The 20,288-nt window shown below is 40.0% G+C and overlaps 1 protein-coding gene across 1 annotated transcript in view; it reads right to left on the bottom strand.

The window, feature by feature from the left end:
* The window catches only part of PRDM10 (PR/SET domain 10), an 86,130-nt gene that overhangs the window by 43,459 nt on the left and 22,383 nt on the right, over window positions 1-20,288 (bottom strand). The window contains exons 2-4 of the mRNA XM_007183353.2: window positions 14,349-14,530; window positions 11,797-11,961; window positions 9,466-9,525 (exon numbers count right to left, since the gene is read on the bottom strand). Of these exons, the coding sequence (XP_007183415.1) occupies window positions 9,466-9,525; window positions 11,797-11,961; window positions 14,349-14,417 (294 nt within the window). The 5' untranslated portion in view covers window positions 14,418-14,530. The remainder of the gene's footprint in view (window positions 1-9,465; window positions 9,526-11,796; window positions 11,962-14,348; window positions 14,531-20,288) is intronic.

The raw sequence follows: 20,288 nt of genomic DNA on the forward strand, positions 1-20,288 counted from the left end.
ACCGAGTAAGTGCCCCCCTGTGCCACATGAAGACAGTTCCTCCAGTACTTCAAGACCAAAACCGCTAATTCACTGACCCATCGCTCACAGCCCTGCTGTGTCCATCCACCCCTCAGCGGATCCCCGTCAGCTTGCACCAGCGTTTACTGGAGACCGCCACGTCCTAGTGCTGCCCCATTTGGAAGTGGCAGGTCACTGGGTCCTCTTGTCCGCTCAGAGAGCGCTACTGAACCCTTTTTCTCCTGCTCAGGACTTACATAGCTGATTTTTACTTAAATGGCCATGTATCTCTAGTAAATTTCATTTTATTGTCTTTTCTGTTCTTTCAGTCTGCCAAGGTCTTTCAGAATCTTGGTTCTGACATGTCACACCTTAGCTGTTCCTCGTAGCTTTGTCTCCATTGCCAATTCGTGTGCATTTTCCTGTGAGCCCAGCTTGCCTCTCTAACTGTACCGCATGCAAGTAGACCACAGGCTTTGGAGTCAGACAGATTTGGATTAAGATGCTGGCAAGTTAACACACTTCTCTGAACCTGTGTCTCTCTATCTGTAAAATGGGCATGGTAATACATACCTCATAGGTTGTTGTGAGGATTAAGTGGAACAATGTGTATATGAGGCCAGTAGTAGAGTGTCTGGCATTTAGTAAGTGCTTAATATTAATAATAATAGATTATTATTATTATCGTTAAGTTCTTTAAGGACCGAAGTGACAGCATGTATTTCCTTTACAACCTTAAAAGGCTGCTGGCCACATAGCAGGTATCCAATGCAGATTAGTTTGTGGAAATACATTTGGCCCTTTGGGAAATGACATTCTGCAGCTCTTCAGAGAAACATCCTTTCTCAGTTTGCATCTAAGTCTAAGAACCTCTCAAACTCTGTAAAGAAACAACACTATAGACTCTGACCTGCCAAGGCAGTTAAAGGTCACTGCCCAACATGTGAAACCCTCAGGCTGAAGAAAGCAGATAAAATCAGTTACCTCAAATAGCACATGCGTGTTTTAACATGCATTCACTTAACCCAGGAGCCAGACTCTTGTGTGACATTCCATCTGTAGCTCAGGGTCTTTTAGAAGTGTAGACAGGAGGACAAAATTCTGGGAGATGCTTCTGCTTCAACTTCAATAACAACAATAAAATGCCCACTGACATGAGGGGTCAACAAGCAAAAGAGCAGGGACTTCTGGCAACAGAACTGCATCTGCCACCCCCTCTGCACCCTCATCTGATCGGCTCCCACTTGCTGTCTCAGAGCGCAGCTTCGATATCACACTTTACTCTAAGCCACTCAAAGCTTTTGCCAGCCTTAGTGATGAATGTTATCACACACTGGACAAACCAAAGCATATATCCACCTCCACTCCTCATAAATTCTTTATCTCTTTGCAGAGCCAACCTGAAAGAATGGATTCAGCAATTGGGAGTTACTCCCATGAAGCTGAGCTGTATTTTTCCCCAACAGATGCTGCTAGAAAGACTGCGGTCAGGCAAGTTACTGCTGGCTTCTCGCCACTGCTGAGAAAGCTGACATCAAAACAGACCGCCAACCTCCTCGTGCCTGCGCTGGAACTCTCCTCAAAGGCTGTGGCAAAGAAAAGGCTTGAAGCCTTCAGCACTTCCTAGAGGGACTGACGCTGAAGCACAGGTGGAACATATACCAGAATCACGCAAGTGACCGTCGAAAAGGGATGGAAAGCGGGGAGGACAATCATTTGTAGGTGAGAACTGTGTATTTCAGATGGCATGGACCTTAACACACAGTAGGCATGCATTACAGATTTGTTTCATTAATAATTCAAATTCAACTGACATTTACTGCGTGCCAGGCATGTATCTAAATTCCTTTGAGGCCGGATCACTTTACCACCCAGCTCCTAAGTGGCAGAGATGAAATCCACATTCTGACCCTGCCCTGCTTTTCTACTACATCACAACGGCCCCTGCGGACTTGAGTGGATTCAAGGAGAAGGTAAACAGCACACACACACCGTGAGTACCCGAGCAACAAGGTAACACACCTGCTCCTGAGGCAACAGCAGGGCGGGGAGCCGTGGTGCCAACTTCACTTAGAGGAAAAGATTAGTAACAAAAATAGTTTATGCCCGTGCACTTTGTCACGTACAATAAAGCATGGCGAGAGGAAAAGGAATTTGTTAAACTCGTGGTATACTTTCTCCTTCCCACTTAACATCACTCTCAGTAGTTATTTCTGAAACGACATAATGCACTTCAGGATACAATTTATCCGAGAGTGAAACATGAAACTACACTGGACAGCAGCAAACACAACAGAATGCTCCGGGTTCCTACTGAGACCAATTATGAGGGCAGCATATTTTCCTCTCAGTGTGTGGGGAGCCGAACATGTTCCTTTTCAGAAACAAAGCGGAGACTGTGCTTCTAGGTCTGGAGAGTCCCTCGCCTTCCTTACGGACGAGGGAATGCGTATATGAAAAAGGCTTCAAATGGATTTTGCCACCACTACAGACAATTGAAAAAACAGGAACCTTTTTGCTAAGGATTAAAAAAAAACCCCACCCATCATCTATGTTAAACCCTCACTCTAACTTTCTATCCAGAATCTATCCAGGTCGTGGAATAAACTGATAATCACTGAGGTGTTATAGCCAGAAATAAAAACCGTGCCGGTTGAAAGGAAACTGCAATAAAGACAGATGCTAAGGCAATGGCTGTCCTGCCTGTAATGCCGGGTTCGCAGAGCTGCCTGAGGACAACTTTTCTTTTGTACAAAACATAAACAGGCAGATTGTTTCTGGAGACTGGAGAAGATGAAGGGCCCTCTGAGGTGTGAATGGCAACAAAACCTCTAATTAAAATGATACCTTAAAATTAAAGCAACAAAATACCACTTTGCTTATCAGATTGGCAAAATATTCAAAGAATGCAAATACCCAATGTGGCAAGGGCGTGTGGAAATGGGCGATCTCATACACTGTTGGTGAGAATGTAAACTTTTTCAGCATCTGAAAAGCAATTTAGAAAGTCCTATCAAAATGACTTTCCGATTTATAATGACAAATTTCAAACCTATATCAAATAGAGAGAATAGTATAATACATGTTATGTACCCATCACTCGGCTTCAACAATTATCAACTCAGAGCTCACCTTCCTTCAACTGTTCTCCCGCCCACTTTCCCCCTCACTCAATTGTTTTGAAGCAAACTTCAAACATTATACATTTTCATCTCTAAGTAGTTCAGTAGATATGTCTACCAGAAAAGGACTTTTATATTTTATTTATTATCATACCTAAAAACATAATCATTCCTTAACATCATCAAATATCCAGTTATTGTTAGGATCTCCCCAATTGTCTCATAATTTTTTTTACACTTGGTTTGTTCAAATCAGGACCCAAACAAGGTCTACGTGCTGCATCTGACTGCTATGTCTCTGAAGCCTCTTTTAATCTGTTAAGTTCCATTTCTCTTCTTTTCCTCCGCAATTTGTCTGCTTCCCGCAGTCTAGATGGTGCTAACTGCATCCTTGTGTGTCTTGTAACTTGTTCCATTTTGTTTACTGTGCTTCCTATTAGTTGGCAGTGAAATCTAGAGACTCGATCAGATTCAGGTTCAATTTTGGGGGAGGAATACCTCTGATGCGGAAAAATACAGTGCTGTATGTCAAGAGGAGGTACACAACACCAGGAACCCTGTAATGAATGTTCTCTCCTTTTAGTGACATTGACAATGTTCAGAGGGGTAAGTTGATCCATTCACTACAAAGTGCCTCATCAGCTTTTTTCTGATCATAGCAGATGAAAAATGGTGAGACTCTAAGCCAGTCATCCCCCCTTTCTTTATTAGTTGGATGCCTCTATAATGAAATTTCCCTCGTCAAGTGATTGTTTACCTGAGGACACTCGGCGGGGAAAGGCTGGATTCTTTCCGGCCATTTACCACTTTTCCTTATAATGTGGTAGTCCCCTAGCAGCCTCAAAGAGTGACCAAAGAGTTATTTCTTTTCATATCAGTACGAACTTGTGGATTTTAAATACATTTAATGTGTTTCAATCTACTGTAGATATTTTTCCTTTTTTATGAGTCAAATTGTCCCATTTTGGCCCCTTCGAGTTAGATCTTGAGTTCCTTCCCAGGACCCCAGAAGAGAAGTTTTTACTCGCTTCCTTGCATTCTGATAAGACAAGATGTTTCAGGCACACCTTGTACATTTTCTGCCCCAGGGCTAGAATCTGTCAGTTTTCTAAGTAGCCCTGATTCCTTTTATTGGAAAACTGTATTTAGAGACCACATAGGATCATTGCTACTGGACTGATGACTTCATCTAAACCTTTTCAGTGGCCAGAACTAGAAAACATGTTTTTTAAGAGAACAAAAAGTCATGAGTTCAAACTGATATTCTAATTCAAATTTAGGATTCTAACTTTTTATTTAAAGTGTTTGATTTTTATATTTGTATCTTTTTTCACTTTCACAAAAATCTTGGTTCTTAAATAATTTAAAATATGAATACCTTTAGTCTCTATCATTTCTCTTTGGGGAATTTATTCTAAGGAAATAATCTGATATGACATCTGTGAGAATGTTCTTTATAGTAGCAAAAAAGAAAGAAAGAAAGAAAGAACCTACATATAAAACAATAGATGGAGAATATAAATAATAGTACATCCCCATAATAGAATACTATACAGCCAACAAAAATGATGATGTAGCTTTTCAGGATGTTATTAAAAGAAAAGAATATCATCAAGATGAAAGCTACTTTAAAAGAAAAAAAATATCAAATACACTGGCTAAAATACAATGAACTATTGAATAAACATATAAAACCCCAAACAAAATATTAGCAGACCAAATCCAAATCCAGACATATATGAAAAGGATCAAATAGAGTTTATTACAGAATGCGAGGCTGGATTAACTTTTAAATATCAATTAATATAATCCACCTTATTAACAGTAAAGAGAAAAATCTCAACAGATTCAAAAGGAGCATTTGATAAAAATCAACATCCATGAGTAATAATCAACATCAATCAATAATAAACACGCATTAAAAACTATAAACAAAGGGAGCTTTCTTAATCAATGTGTTCTTTTTATAACAATCCTGCACTAGGGACTTCCCAGCAGTCCAGTGGTTAAGACTCTGCGCTTCCACTGCAGACGGCGCGGGTTCGGTCCCTGGTCGGGGAACTAAGATCCGTAGGCCAAGACATACAGTGCAGCCAAAAAAAAGAAAAGAAAATCCTGCACTAAACATCATTCTTAATAGTAAAGTAGTGAAAGTTTTTCCTCTGCGATCAGGAAGGAAAATGAGAAACCTGCAAACCTACTAGCACCACCTCTGTTCAATAATGTATTGGAGATCCTAACCAGCAGACCAAGGGGGGACAAAAGAAGAAATAAAAAATAAAAGATGTAAGTGAGCAAACATAACAAAACAGAAACAGAGTTATAGACAAAGAACAAACAGGTGGTTACCAGAGTATCGGAGGGTGGGGGAAGGAAAGAAATAGGTGAGGCAGATTAAGAGGTATAAACTTCTAGTTGCAAAATGAGTCATGGGTATGAAATGTACAGTGTGGGGAATACAGTCAGTGAGTAATATCCTTGTATGGTGACATATCATAACTAGACATCGTGGAATGTATGAAATGTATAGAAAAAAATCATTATGTTGTGCAACAGGACCTAACACAGTATTGTAGGTCAATTATACTTCAAAAACGAACATACAAACTCATAGAAAAAGAGATGCTCCTTGTGGTTACCAGAGGTGGTGGATGGGGGAGGGGGGATTGGAGGAAGGTGGTCAAAGGGTAAAACTTCCAGTTACAAGATAAATAAGTCCTAGGAATGTAATGCACAACACGATAGATATAATGAACACTGCTGTGTGCTATATGTGAAACTTGTTAAGAGAGTAAATCCTAAGAGTTCTCATCAACAACAAAAAATTTTTTTCTATTTGTTTACGTTTGGAGATGACAGATGTTCACTAAACTTATTGTGGCAATCATTGCACGATTTAGGTAAGTCAAATCATTATGTTGTACACCTTGAACTTATAATACAGTGCTATATGTCAATTATATCTCAATAAAACTGGAAGGAAAAAATCCAGCTTTGGATTTTTTATGCTTATATCAGAAAGAAGGAAAAAATCCAGTTTTGGATTTTTTTCCTTATATTGGAAAGAAGTAAAAATGTCAGTAATCATAGACAACCTGACTATTTATCAAGAAAATCAGAAATAGAACTTAGAAAATAAAATTTTAAAAAATCATACCATAATTGACAATACCATCAAAAGACACCAAATATCTAGGAATAAATCTATCGAAAAACCTCTACCCAGAAGACAATTTTCAACTTTTATTTAAAACTCAAGGATACTATGATATATAAAATAGATAACCAACAAGGACCTACTGGGACTTCCCTGGTGGTCTAGTGGTTAGGATTTGGAGCTTTCACTGCCGTGGCCTGGGTTCAGTCCCTGATCGGGAAACTGAGATCCCGCAAGCTGAGTGGCAAGGCCAAAATAAAAATTAAAAAAAAAAAAAAAGACAAAAAGGAAACCATACTAAGGTATTCTGTTCATATAAAGTTCAAAACCATGGAAAACCAGTCTACAGTGCCAGCAGGCAGGAGAGTGTGACCTTTGAGGAGAAGGGAAGGAGAAGTGATTAGGAGAGAGCATGAGGATGGCTTTTAGGAGATGGTAATGTTCTATTATTTAATCTGGCTGTTGGTTACAGAGTGTGTTCACTTCGTGATATATCATTGCACTATTGCTTATAAGTTTTTGCACTTTTCCATATGTATGTTATAATTTAATTAGAAAGTTTAAAAAACAGTAAGGAAATATGGGGGACATAAAGGACATTACACAAATAACATGGAAAAGAATAGATATAAAAATGATCACAGAGAGAATGTTAGATATAGAAAGCAGAGTCAATATACTCACACTGATATTCCTGGAAAAGTGAACATATCAAATGAAACTGAATAGATCTTCAAAAACCTAATAGATGAAAATGTTCCCGAAACAGAGTCTTAACCTATACATGAAAAGGACACACCCTGTCCTAGGGAATTCTGATTCATATGCTGGTGAAGTCATTAGACTTCAAAGAAAAACTTCAAGGATAAAGAAAGACTCAAACAGGCATTAAGATAGAAAAGGAATGAGGAAAATAATCAAAATTAGACTCAAGATTTGTATAAATTAAATGCCAGGAGATAATGGAGCAAAATTCTAAATAGCTGTGGTTACTGAACAGAACATAAATACATTAGTTACAATAATAATGCAACTAACACCAAACAGTGGGGGAGGGGAGGAGGGGGAGGAAGTGTCAGTGTGCTGATATCAGGTCATCACAGCAAGAGCTGAGGACACAGGGGACCGGAGCCCAAGGCCGGTTAGGAAACCGTGAGGACTCCAACATCTTTCAGGTTCACCTCCATTCGCTTTCCTTCTACTACACTCAAGTAAATTTAAGTTTAAAGTATTTAGATTAATAACAGCATTTAGGGCACAATTTTCCCCTGCTTGTTTATCTTTGTCTGTTTTATATCTGGAAGGAAGTCTAGAATAATAGTTACCAATTGTAAATTAATGAGGATGCTCCTGGGCAGAATTTGTTTGTTTGGGCTTTTTAATGTACTTCTCTTTTGTTTTGTATTACTTCAACTTTTTATGAAAAAAAATCATTACTCCAAATATTAGTGAATGAATTAATCATCTATGAAACACAAAGGCATTTCATTTTATTTTTTTCCTGCCAAGTTGTAAAAATGAATTAAATCTATCCATTGCTTGCTTGGTGGAATCAATAAATATTCACAGAAATGGACATGATTTGTTTTATCAATCCCCATTGTGACGGTGTTAGGAGGTGGGGCCTCTGAGAGGTGATTAGGTCATGAGGGTAGAGCCCCCATGAATGGGATTAGTGCCCTTATACAAGACCCCAGAGAGTAGCCTCACCCCTTCTGCCATGTGAGGGCACAGCCATCTGTGAACAGGAAGAGGGCTCTCACCAGATAACAAATCTATTGGCACCTTGGTCTTGGACTTCCCAGCCTCCAGAACTGTGAGAAATAAGTTTCTGTTGCTTGTAAGCCACCCAGTGTATGGCACTCTGTTATAGCGGCCCAGATGGGCTAAGACAAGTTCTCATTCAAGACGGCAGACCCACAAAATTGTAGGTCACTACCAATCAGGAATAAATTCAACCATGACTGATATTAGGAAGACTCCTAATTCTCGCTAGATTTCATAAATAATATCAACACAATTACTGTTCATTTTCCAAATTTTAAAACGCAAGTTTCCAAATCACCTACTAAAAAACGTTAAAAGCAGAAAGTGCTTACTAATGAGAATTTACTTGATAATTACTCATGACACTCAGTGGTATAGCTAAATAACAGTCATACTAGCCAACATGAAAATAAAACTATGTGGATTCACATTCCCTTGAGGGTAAGACTGACAATATCTAGCTTCTGCACCTTCCTTATCACTTTTGCAACCTGGAGGAAAATAACGAAGAAGTCCCTCAAAGTCAAGTAGGATATATTAGAAATATAGATAAAAGGAAAGAAAACCAAGAAGAATCTCAATTCTCTGAAAGTAGAATGAGGAAGGTTGCCACTAAATATATATGTAATTTAAGCAGGAATTTTTCCCTAATATTTAAAAATAGATTGTCATACTAAGTAAGCAGAAAGAGAAAGACAAATATCATATGATATCACTTGTATGTGGAATCTAAAATATGATACAAATGAACTTATTTACAAAACAGAAACAGATACACAAACATAGAGAACAAACTTACGGTTACCAAAGGGGAAAGGAGGGGGAGAGATAAATTAGAAGTTTGGGATTAGCAGATACAAACTACTATATATAAAATAGATAAACAACAAGGTCCTACTGTATAGCACATGGAACTATATTCAATATCCTGTAATAAACCATAATGGAAAAGAATATAAAAAAAGAATATATATATTATATATTATATATTATATATATAACTGAATCACTTTGCTGTACACCAGAAACTAACACAACATTGTATATCAGCTATAATTCAATAATTTTTAAAAAAGACCAAGTACTAAAGTGTTTCCCAGTTTCCATAGACACTTTTGAAACTCAGGATTACTCTTTGGAACTTGAACCAATATCCAGTTGATATGCTTATTTTAATTTAATGCTTAAATTTCCCTGACAAATCATTTTTTTATTACCACGCTATTGCAATATATACTGGTTGGAGTGTGTTAGTGTCATGTTCTGCTTTGTTTTCATTAACGGACATTGAGAATATTCTAAACACATGAGAAATAGACATCCAGAGAATGCACAGTACAGAGGGTTGGGGGCATTCCAGGGAAGGGTAACTTCAGTATTATCCACAATCAACAAAAAGGCAAAAAAGCAACTCGTTACCTGTTGAGCTGTAGCATCCTGTTGGACATAAGCTACCTGGCCTGGGTCTGTAAACAGCGTCTAAACAAACAACAACAAAAACTTATCAATAGATCGTTAGACAGCTCATCTACACAGGAAAAATTATACTACTGCTAAGCACCAATTCCTGAGAGAGTTAAGTACCAAATAGCTAGTAATAATCTTTCATTAACAAAGAAGATAAAGATAGTAATCTTACATGTTGCTAAAGACTTTCATTCAGATGGCTCCAAAGAGATTGTAAAAGCTAACCATCTCTATTGGCTAACATACTTCATACCTGTTTAAGGAGTTTACTCTAAAGCAAAGCCTCTCCTGAGACTGAATGTCACAGTTAATTAAAAAGGCATGCCATGAACAAGGGGACATGCATTCAACACGTAACACTCTATCACAGGGGTAGACTTGCAATTAAATGAAAATAGTTGGAGATATACCGGCAAATAGAAGAGTACTGTATACCCAAGGATTACAACTCTTTCAAATATAAATGCACACTCATTATCACAAGAGAAGAAGAAGGAAAATAAATTGAATTTAATGTTCCACAGATTCTTTTTTGGATAAAAGCCAGTAAAATCATAATTTTAAAAGTTCTGATTATAAACACATTATTTGGGTCGTGGTGCAGCAAAGATAAATAGAGAAGGAAAATCTCCAAAATGATCTTAGCCAGGGTATCACAGAAAATCTCCAGTCCAGAAAAGTATTCTTTCCGAGAGACTTTAATTTGCCCGAGGCTTTAGCAAACCTATGGGCATAAGAACTAAGGTTAAGTGTTGATTCCAGAGAACTGTAAAAGAGAATTTCAGCCAGTGTCAGATTTCTTATATTTGACAATAAAAAAAATTATCATAATTCAGACATTTAGTAACACAGTAATGAACCAAAAGTTGGTCACAGGACATTCTTCACATAATCTATATGCACTTATTTTAATACAGCTAGGGGACTAAAACAAAGAAGGGACATTCCGAAAGTACCATCTGACTATTAGGCAATTTCATCTTTATGTAGATTTGAAAGGTATTTGTTAGGTGGGTCCCATGTCTTCTTGGGAGTGATTTGAGTCTCTTGATTAAATATTGCATGAGGGCAAATTTTTATTACCAGGATCCTACTATAAACCATGGAACTGATTTCTCTTTTAATATGTTTAAAAGTGCTTTGTACACTGTAAAGTGCTAACAATACAAACTAACATTGTTTTTTTTTTAATATTTATTTATTTTGGCTGCGCCAGGTCTTAGTTGTGGCACACGGGATCTTTTCAGTTGCAGCATGCGGACTCTTAGTTGCGGCATGCATGCAGGATCTAGTTCCCTGACCAGGGATCGAACCCGGGCCCCCTGCATTGAGAGTGTGGAGTCTTACCCACTGGACCACCAGGGAAGTCCCATACAAACTAACATTTATATATTGGGGAATATTCGTGTCATGCATTTGGAAACTAATATTCAGAGTCACTGGCAAAAAAATGAAAGTAGCTGTAATTGTACAGTTTTTACCTGCGCTTCTATTACAGTTCTACACATCAGTAAGTTATTAGTAAATAGCAGTTAATAAGCTAGTAGGATCCCTCGTTTAACTGAAATAATCTGCATGTTTTCACTGATCTGTCTTGATTAAGTTACCATGTTTGGCCTGGTTGTTGATACCTTAGGAAAAGTAAAAGCTGATAATCTTGTTAATAAAATCAATCAGGAACTTCCCTGGTGGCGCAATGGTTAAGAATCCACCTGCCAATGCAGGGGACATAGGTTCGAGCCCTGGTCCAGGAAGATCCCACATGCCGCAGAGCAACTAAGCCCGTGCGCCACAACTACTGAGCCTGGGCTCTAGAGCCCGCGAGCCACAACTACTGAGCCCGCGAGCCACAACTACTGAAGCCCAAGCACCTAGAGCCCATGCTCCACAGCAAGAGAAGCCACTGCAATGAGAAGCCCACGCACCACAACACAGAGTAGCGCTTGCTGGCTGCAACTAGAGAAAGCCCGGGCGCAGCAATGAAGACCCAACGCAGCCAAAAATAAATAAATCTATAATTTAAAAAAAAAATCAATATCAATAGTCAGTTGGGGAAAGAACTCATTCGAGGTTAGTGCTCTAACTCCCTATTACATTTAATTTAAATAAATAAACCATATCTTCCTCTGCCCAGGTGGTTATAAGCTCCTTGAGAGCATAAATCTTATATGAATATTTCCTGCATCACCAGCAAATAGCACAGTGACTGGCAGAGAGTAAACCTAAGTAATTGGCAAATTAACTGATTAACAAACAAACTATAAACCATCGTCCTCCACGTGCCTGCGCAGCTTCCACGGGATGGATGTAGACCAGCGTGTGCTCCGGACCATCCACTGACGCGTAAGAGGAACCATCTGCCGTGTACACCACCTGCTGCGGCGGACGGACCTGGTCATCGGTGTAGACAATCTGGGCCACAGTTCCAGCGTCTGGAACAAAATGCACCTGGGGCAAAAAACAAAAAAAAACAAAAAAAACCCAGCAAGTATGTAGCAACCACTCTTGTGGAACAAAACCTGTCTCACAAAGACGCAGGACTGACCGAGCACATCACACACTTGCATTTCTGAAAGATCCCCACTGAAAGGAGAACTCAACTGACACGCCTTCATCTATGCTGAGTTAGTGACTTGGCAATAGGATCCAAGGACCTTGTCACTGATTTATTGCTCAATATTAGGCAACCGATTTAAAGTTCCCTTTGCCTCAAATGTCCAATGCAGGTATCTCTTTCGGGGAGTACTGACAGGGTGGTTCACTGACCCTGGAAATGTGACAGAAGATACCTGGCTGACAAAATTACCGAACTACAAAATACAAATTATTTGTAATGTGAGAAAAGATGTCAAGACTCAAAAGCCAATTGCTTTCAACACATCATAAGAATTCTACTTTATAACTAACTGTGCCTTTTGGCAAACACATTAAAACAAGGTCACTTTTTTTCCTACAAATTCTTTCATACTCCAAGGCCGTTCGGGAGGCGAGTTGGTAAACGTTTGCTGACTCGGTGAACGTAACAGAACTCTTCCTTGCCAACTAGATAAAAATACAAAAAATTCTAAGAAAGTACTTTTAAGGGGTTTTGGACAACTATTTCAGTTGTCACCAAGGGAAATAATTTTCTATCTACCAAGAACTAAAGGAGAAACTGGATTCTGTAAAGTGCTTTCTGAGTAGTCAGCTTTGGAGGTTCTTGAAGGCTGGCATACAGCCTAGTATCTGATATTGAAGGTACAAAGCAGATGGTCAAAGAACACATTTGGGAGAGAAATCGTTTATGTGCTGATATTGAAGTTAGACCCTCTTAGGTCAGATTCCTTACTCTTACACTGTCTTGGCTTTAGACCTAACTTTTTTATTTCAGTTTTTTTCCAGTGAAGAATAGTAGATCCCGAAGATGACATAAGCTAATTCAATCCCCAGAAAGAAAACTGGAGACTCAATGCAGTCAAGCACCACATAAGTAAAACAAACCTCCACTTCTATACTAAGCGCTTAGTCCAGCCTCTACATAAATCTGCTTTGTCCATGAAGATACAGTTTGCATCCATACAAGACTTAGGCTTCTAAGATATTTGCTCAGTTTTAAGTGCTGCAAAATAATTTTGTGAGTTTAGATTTGTTCATTGACATCAAAATCTTGAACTAGTTTCAGTCCTTAAAAAAGAAAAAAAAAAAATTTCCTTAAGAGTTAGCCAAACTCTTCAACACCCAGTACTCGGCTAAATCAGAATTCCTGGTTGGGAGAAGGAACACTGGGAGGAGGGGTGCAATAAAGGATGCTGAGCTCTGCCGTCTACCATCTGGTTACCCACAAATGTGGACCCTATTTATTAACGAACTACATTTTTGTTTATAAACAAAATACACCAAACTATATGGCTACATGAAAGTAGCCTTCCAAATAGTTTCCATGAGAACCAAAACAGCATTCTCAGTTATTCTGCTGGAAGCATCTCTGGAACTTTTTTGCTCAGTATTCAAACTCAGACTTTCAAATCATACCAGATGATCAATTTTATGTATTGTAAATTTGTTATATTGCTTAAATTAAATAAAATGTGTATATTCAAAGGTTTCAATGTTAATTTTCTGATTTTGGTAATAATACCATGGTTAGATAATTTGACAAAAATTAAATTAAAATTACATATATATTATAATGCTTTAAAATGGAGTTTTATACTTTGGTCACATGTAAACACGGCTCCCTATGAGTGCTGACTCTTCTCAAAATTCAAATGCATACCAAAAATGCAGAGGTTCGCCTTTGCTAAGAATAGTCAAAAGAACGTGTAGCTGGTTAGGATAGCAATCTGAAAGGCAGAGATCACTCGTTACAGCAGCATCTGAATAAGCGAGTAACCTCCAGAGCTGTGGATTCAATGGGACAACTTTCAATTAGAGGTTTACATCCTGAATTTGAGAAGAAAAGGAAAAGCCACTCACTTTATAGGCGTACCTTTAGTACTTCATTACACATGAAGAAACAAAACCCTTTCCAGGATGACATAAAGAAAACCTCCAGTTTGAAGCTTTCAGCACCAATACCATGAAATAAAACGGAGCAGTGAAATGCATTATGACAATAAGATAGGGGAAAGGCAGAGAAGCCAGGAGTGGTATGTAGCTCCTCAAAATCACAGCGACCCATGTTGCCGGAGCATCCAAAGTGCTGAAACGCTGCCCATTCCTTCGGCACCAGTTCTGCAAGTCAGCTTCCTCCCAGCCACTCATCACTGTACGGGAGCTGCTATTTCTCTAGCTGTCAGCAAACTGTACCAACTAAAAAACTGCTGTCAAGGCCCAGCTGCAAGACCACTCTTCACCTGTGTGGCATTCTCCTCATGCTCTGCAGCTGGAGGCCACACGTGTGAGCTTTCATCTTTGGAATCCATCCTCTCCTTGCTGGACAGCGTCCTGGGCACCTAGAGCAGCTCGGGGTGAAGGACAGTCATCTGCCTACCCCGCGAGTGTTCATCAAGGACAAAAAGGCCTCTCTGCAACGTGCCTGAAAAAAGAGAGAAAAGGACCCAAGACTTTAAATAAATGAATGCATTTTAATAAATTACAGTTTCAACCACAAAAAGGAAAAAAAAAAAAGCTTTGTGAAAGGTTACACACATGGGCAAAAAGGTAAAAATGAAGAAATTATTTGGAATAATGATGCAATGTATTGCATACTTGCTCTGCTCTGGGCACAAGTTAGGTGGATGGAACCTTCATCACAAATGCTGACGGCGGTCCTCTTAGTTCTCCTGAGGAGGACGAGGCCCCCAGATGCTAAATGCAGGCACGTGCTGGGTTCACACCAAGACTCGCTGCTGCTCGGCCAGCGCGTCCCTCCCTTGCACACTTGTTTAAAATATTTTATTTATTTATTTATTTATTTATTTAGGTTGTGTCAGATCTTAGTTGCAGGCACATGGGATCTTCATTGAGGCATGCAAGATCTTTTCATTGTGGTACACAGGCTCTTTGTTGCGGCACTCAGGCTTCTCGCTAGCTGTGGAGTGCAGGTTTTCTCTTCTCTAGTTGTGGTGCGTGGGCTCTGTAGTTTGCGGCACACGGGCTCTCTAGTTGAGGCACGAGAGCTCGGTAGTTGTGGCATGCGGGCCTAGTTGCCCCGAGGCATGTGGGATCTTAGTTCCCCAACCAGGGATCGAACCCAAGTCCCCTGCATTGGAAGCCGACTCTTTCCCACTGGACCACCAGGGAAGTCCCTGCACACTTGTTTAGACACTGACTTCCTCCTATACCACCAACTCAAAATGAACAGCAGAATAATAAAAGTCACAAAACGAGGAAAAAATGGCAGGTGGAGGTAGCTGAATTTTCTGGGCCACAATTTGGTGAATACAAATATAAACTTTGTTTCCCATTGGGTCCATACAGGGGTGATGAGTGAGCAAATCAAACATCAACTAAACATCAATGTGCACAAAATCTACATCTCGAAACATTATTATTTTCCAAAATAGATGTTTTAATCAATCTTCCCTTCTGATGATGATAAAACACTGACATTTTAAAGGTCACATGAGATCTGCTGTTTAATAGGGCAGCCAGGCCTGATACACCTCCTCCCACCAGCCCATTAAGTAGCAGAATAGACAGGAAAGGCCAAACTGCTCAGAACACCATTCAACTAAAGGTAAGAAAGACCACTGCCCAGGGACTGCGCTGTTGGTCCTGTGGTTAAGACTCTGCCTTTCAATGCAGGGGGCGTGGGTTCGATCCCTGGTCAGGGAACTAAGATCCCAGATGCCTCGGGGTGTGGCCAAAAATTTTTAAAAATAAATAAAAATGAATAAATTGCACATCTCTTTAAAAAAAAAAAAAGAAGACCAGAACCCAGCCGGAATTTTCTCCATTGTTAATGGAAATAAGCTGAGAAACATTCTTAGGCTACACATGCTCCAACCTCTGAACCAGAATAAGGCCCATAGAAGAAAGAAAAGAAACTGGAACACCCAATGTCAGGGCCTAAGTCTGGGATACAGAAAAGCCACGTCCAAACAGCCTGGGAGACTGCTCGGCGGCAACGCTACCATCCTCACCCCCGCCCGAAGGCACCCCACCACACACACACTCGCCCTGCACACACCGGAGGGTCCTGGAAAAGACGCCCGTGTCGCCAACAGGTGACTGTATGAGCAAAGGGACTGGGAGCAGACTCTCTGGAGAAATAGAAATGTTCTCTATCCTGTATCTAGACTGGGGGGTGGTTACATAGGGAATTCATGTGTCAAAAGTCATCAACCTATTCAATTAAAATATGTGCATTTCACCATGTGTAAATTATACCCCATAAAGCTGTCTTTAAAAAAAAAAAGCATGCCTTCCTATATAATGGTACTGTTTAAGCATACATAAAAAGATGGTCAGGGTGAGTTGCACAGTATGTGAATTATGCCTCAACAAAACTTATATTTTTTTAAAAAGGAACAAAAATATTAAGAAACCTAGGAATAAATGTCACCAACAATATAAAGATCTATAGGAAGAAAATCACAAAATTGTACAAAAGGACATAAAAGGCTCAGTATTACAAAATCATAAAATGTTCCACATCAGAAGTGCTTTTTAAAATTTTTTTATTTTTTAATAATTTCAGACAGAAAAGCAGCATAAATAGTACAAAGAATTCCTGTACTTCTTCACTCAGGTTCCCCAAACGGTAACATTTTACCATGCTTACTTTATTATTCTCTCTCCTTCTCTCTCCCTCTCTCTCTTTTGTCTTTTTAACTTGAACTATTTGAGAGTAAGTTGCAGACACAAAGCCCCTTTACTACTAAATTCTTAAGTGCCTGTTTCCTAAAAACAGGACATTTTCTCACATAACCACAGTACTATCACAATCAGGACGTTAACATGAAAACCGTACTATTACCTAATTTACAGACCACATTCAACTTCTGCCAATTGTCTGATTACCGTCCTTTGCAGAGAAGGAAACCCCTCTTTTTCTGGCCCAGGATCCAATCTGGCATCGCACACGGTGCATCCCGCGGACACATCCCGTCTGTCCCCTCGGATCGGGAACAGTCCCCAGTCTCTCCTAGCTCTCCACGACCTTGACATTTTGGAAATGCAGAGGCCATTTGTTTTTCAGAAGGTCCCTCAATTTGAGTTTGTCTGATGTCTCTTCATGGTTAGATTCAGGACATTTATTTTCAACAGGAATTAATACCACAGAAGAGATGTTGTGCTTTTCCCATACAGGAATTTGAGATTTTTTTTTTTTTTCAGCTTAGTTTGTCAATTGCACAATCACTCAAGTGCACACGGGGACGCAGCGTGGATCCAGGCAGGCTCACCCCTCACGCTCTGGAAACACACCAGCCCAGAGTGCCTTTCTTATTTGTTTTCATTTCTAGAAAGGTGCTTATTATTTCTCTCTACCTGGAATCCCTTATCCATTCTTCAGAATCAACCCATACCATCAATTTGTTATCTATTCTTCCAAAGATACTTTATGCATATACAAGCAAAATTCAAACACTCCATGCCTCTTGCAGCCACACACGGCAGCATGCTATTGATTCTATACAAAGCAGCGTCTCTTTTAAACCTTATTTATTCCATATAATATCATACCCTTTACATTGTTCCATATCCATATAGCATTTCCTCATTCTTTATTACAGCTGTATCATTTCATTATATGAATATATCATAATGTATTTAATCTTGTGTTGATAAACAGGTTATTTTTAATCTTTTGTGATGAATGCATTTGGACATACAATGTGCTATATCTTGAATTCTTTTGAAGTCTTTTGAGGGATAAACTGGAGTCAGTTACAGTGGCTGTATGACTGTAGAGTAACTATTAGTTTCTGAGCTCCAGCACTGGGGCTGTCCTCTCCCTGTGCCTAGCGTGCGAGGGCCCAGGGGACACATCTGTGCAGAGGCAGAAGTCAGTACAAGAGGCAGAGTGGCGACGAGCTTGGGCTCTGGGCCCGGATTTCGGTAGCAATTCTGTGACTTAACTGACCTCAGGCAAAGCAAGGACAGTCTCTAAATCCCTCTCCTTCTCTGTAAAATCGGGATCATAAGGTTATTGACAGAACATGAAATAATGCACATAAAATGCTTAGCACAATGCCTGCTCCATGATAAACACTCACATATTAGATTTTAAAAAAAGGTTCGATCGTATTGCATTTTTCTGTCTAAATGTCTGCCTCCCCATCTCAACTCGAAGTTCCTTCAGGTCAAGGAATATGAGTAACTCTAGATCTGTCGTGTGGCTTGTCCTTGATCATTTGTACAGAACGGTCGCAGGGGGAAGAGAGAAGAAGACACCTGATCCCAATGGGGGTGTCCAGGGATGACTTCTCAGAGAAGGTGAATCTTCAAGGATGAACAGGAACAAGAAAGAAGAGATGGGAAGGGACAGGATATTTACTCTAGACTGAAATACCTTTTTCCTAATCTTACCAAAATAAGGAAGTACACATCACATGACATAAAATACCAGAGACTGCAGAAGGCAAGGATAAAGGGGGAGAAAAAAAGAAAATAACTACTTGGCAGATGGGAGCAAAATAACAGAACAGTTGATCGACACATAGGAAAGCCTGCTAGTAAAATTTAGCAATATGGATGTGAAATACTGCCCACAGTGTCAGCTCCCAATAATTTTAGAATACGGTTAGCACATAAACAAGCCCAAGATGGTGAAAACTCTTGGACTTCCCTGGTGGTCCAGTGGTTAAGAATCCACCTGCCAATGCAGGGGACACGGGTTCGAGCAGTGGTCCGGGAAGATCCCCACATGCTGCAGGGCAACTAAACCCATGTGCCGCAACTACTGAGCCTGCGCTCTAGAGCACGTGAGCCACAACTACTGATCCCGCGTGCCACAACTACTGAAGCCCGCGTGCCTAGAGCCCGTGCTCCACAACAAGAGAAGCCACTGCAATAAGAAGCCTGCGCACCGCAACGAAGAGTAGCCCCTGCTAGCCACAAGAGAAACCCCGCGGGCAGCAACGAAGACCCAGCACAGCCAAAAAAAATTAAATTAAATTAAAAGGGCTTCCCTGGTGGCACAGTGGTTAAGAGTCCATCTGCCAATGCAGGGGACACGGGTTCAAGCCCTGGTCCAGGAAGATCCCACATGCCGTGGAGCAACTAAGCCCATGCACCACAGCTACTGAGCCTGCACTCTGGAGCCCACGTGCCGCAACTACTGAAGCCCACACACAGCAACAAAGACCCAACGCAGCCAAAAACTAACTAAATAAATAAATTTATTTTAAAAATACATTATAAAAAAATTAAATTAAAAAAAGATAGTGAAAATTCTTTAATTCAAAAAGTGTCTGGAATCTAAAGCAGTGATACAGAATACCCAGTTCTTGTTCTTTAAGATATATTGATACTTATAAGACCTATTGAGCTTCTGTAACTACTAAACTATTCAAAACAGTGTGACATTCTGCAATTATTTGTTTAATAAATTGTTCAAGAAAACTGAATTTTAGGTATGACTCCGCTACTAAGTAAGTCACTTTAAAATCCTCTAGCATCAGCTTCCTTATCTGTAAAACGAGAGTATAAAGTGGTTTCTAGCCTTAAGCTTAGATGGGAAGCTGCAGAGTATAGCAGAAAATCCACAGACTCTGAGTTGAACATCCGGGCTTCCCCAATGACTCAGCTGCTCAGTAGTTACATCCTTCGGCCAAATCATTTAAACTCCCTGAGCCTCGATATTATCCTATGTAAAATGGATATGATAATTACCTACTGGTGTTACAGTGAGGGTTACATGATATATGTAAAAATCCCAGGCACAGATCTAGCACATGGTAGTGCTCAAATGTGTCAACTTTCATATTTTACTGATGAGCTATAAGAGCTTCAGAATTTTCAAAACATATCATATTTTTTTATTTTATTTATAAATTTATTTATTTATTTTTGGCTGCGTTGGGTCTTCGTTGCTGGGCACGGGCTTTCTCTAGTCGCGGCGTGCGGGGGCTACTCTTTGTTGCGGTGCGCGGGCTTCTCGTTGTGGTGGCTTCTCTTATTGCGGAGCACGAGTTCTAGGCGCACGGGCTTCAGTAGTTGTGGCACGCGGGCTCAGTAGTTGTGGCTCACGGGCTCTAGAGCGCAGGCTCAGTAGTTGTGGTGCACGGGCTTAGTTGCTCCGCAGCATGTGGGATCTTCCCGAACCAGGGCTCGAACCCGTGTCCCCTGCATTGGCAGGCGGATTCTTAACCACCGTGCCCCCAGGGAAGTCCTCGTAGTTTTATAAA

The sequence above is a fragment of the Balaenoptera acutorostrata genome, chromosome 9 (genome assembly GCF_949987535.1).
Source record: "Balaenoptera acutorostrata chromosome 9, mBalAcu1.1, whole genome shotgun sequence".
NCBI classification, from domain to species: domain Eukaryota; kingdom Metazoa; phylum Chordata; class Mammalia; order Artiodactyla; family Balaenopteridae; genus Balaenoptera; species Balaenoptera acutorostrata.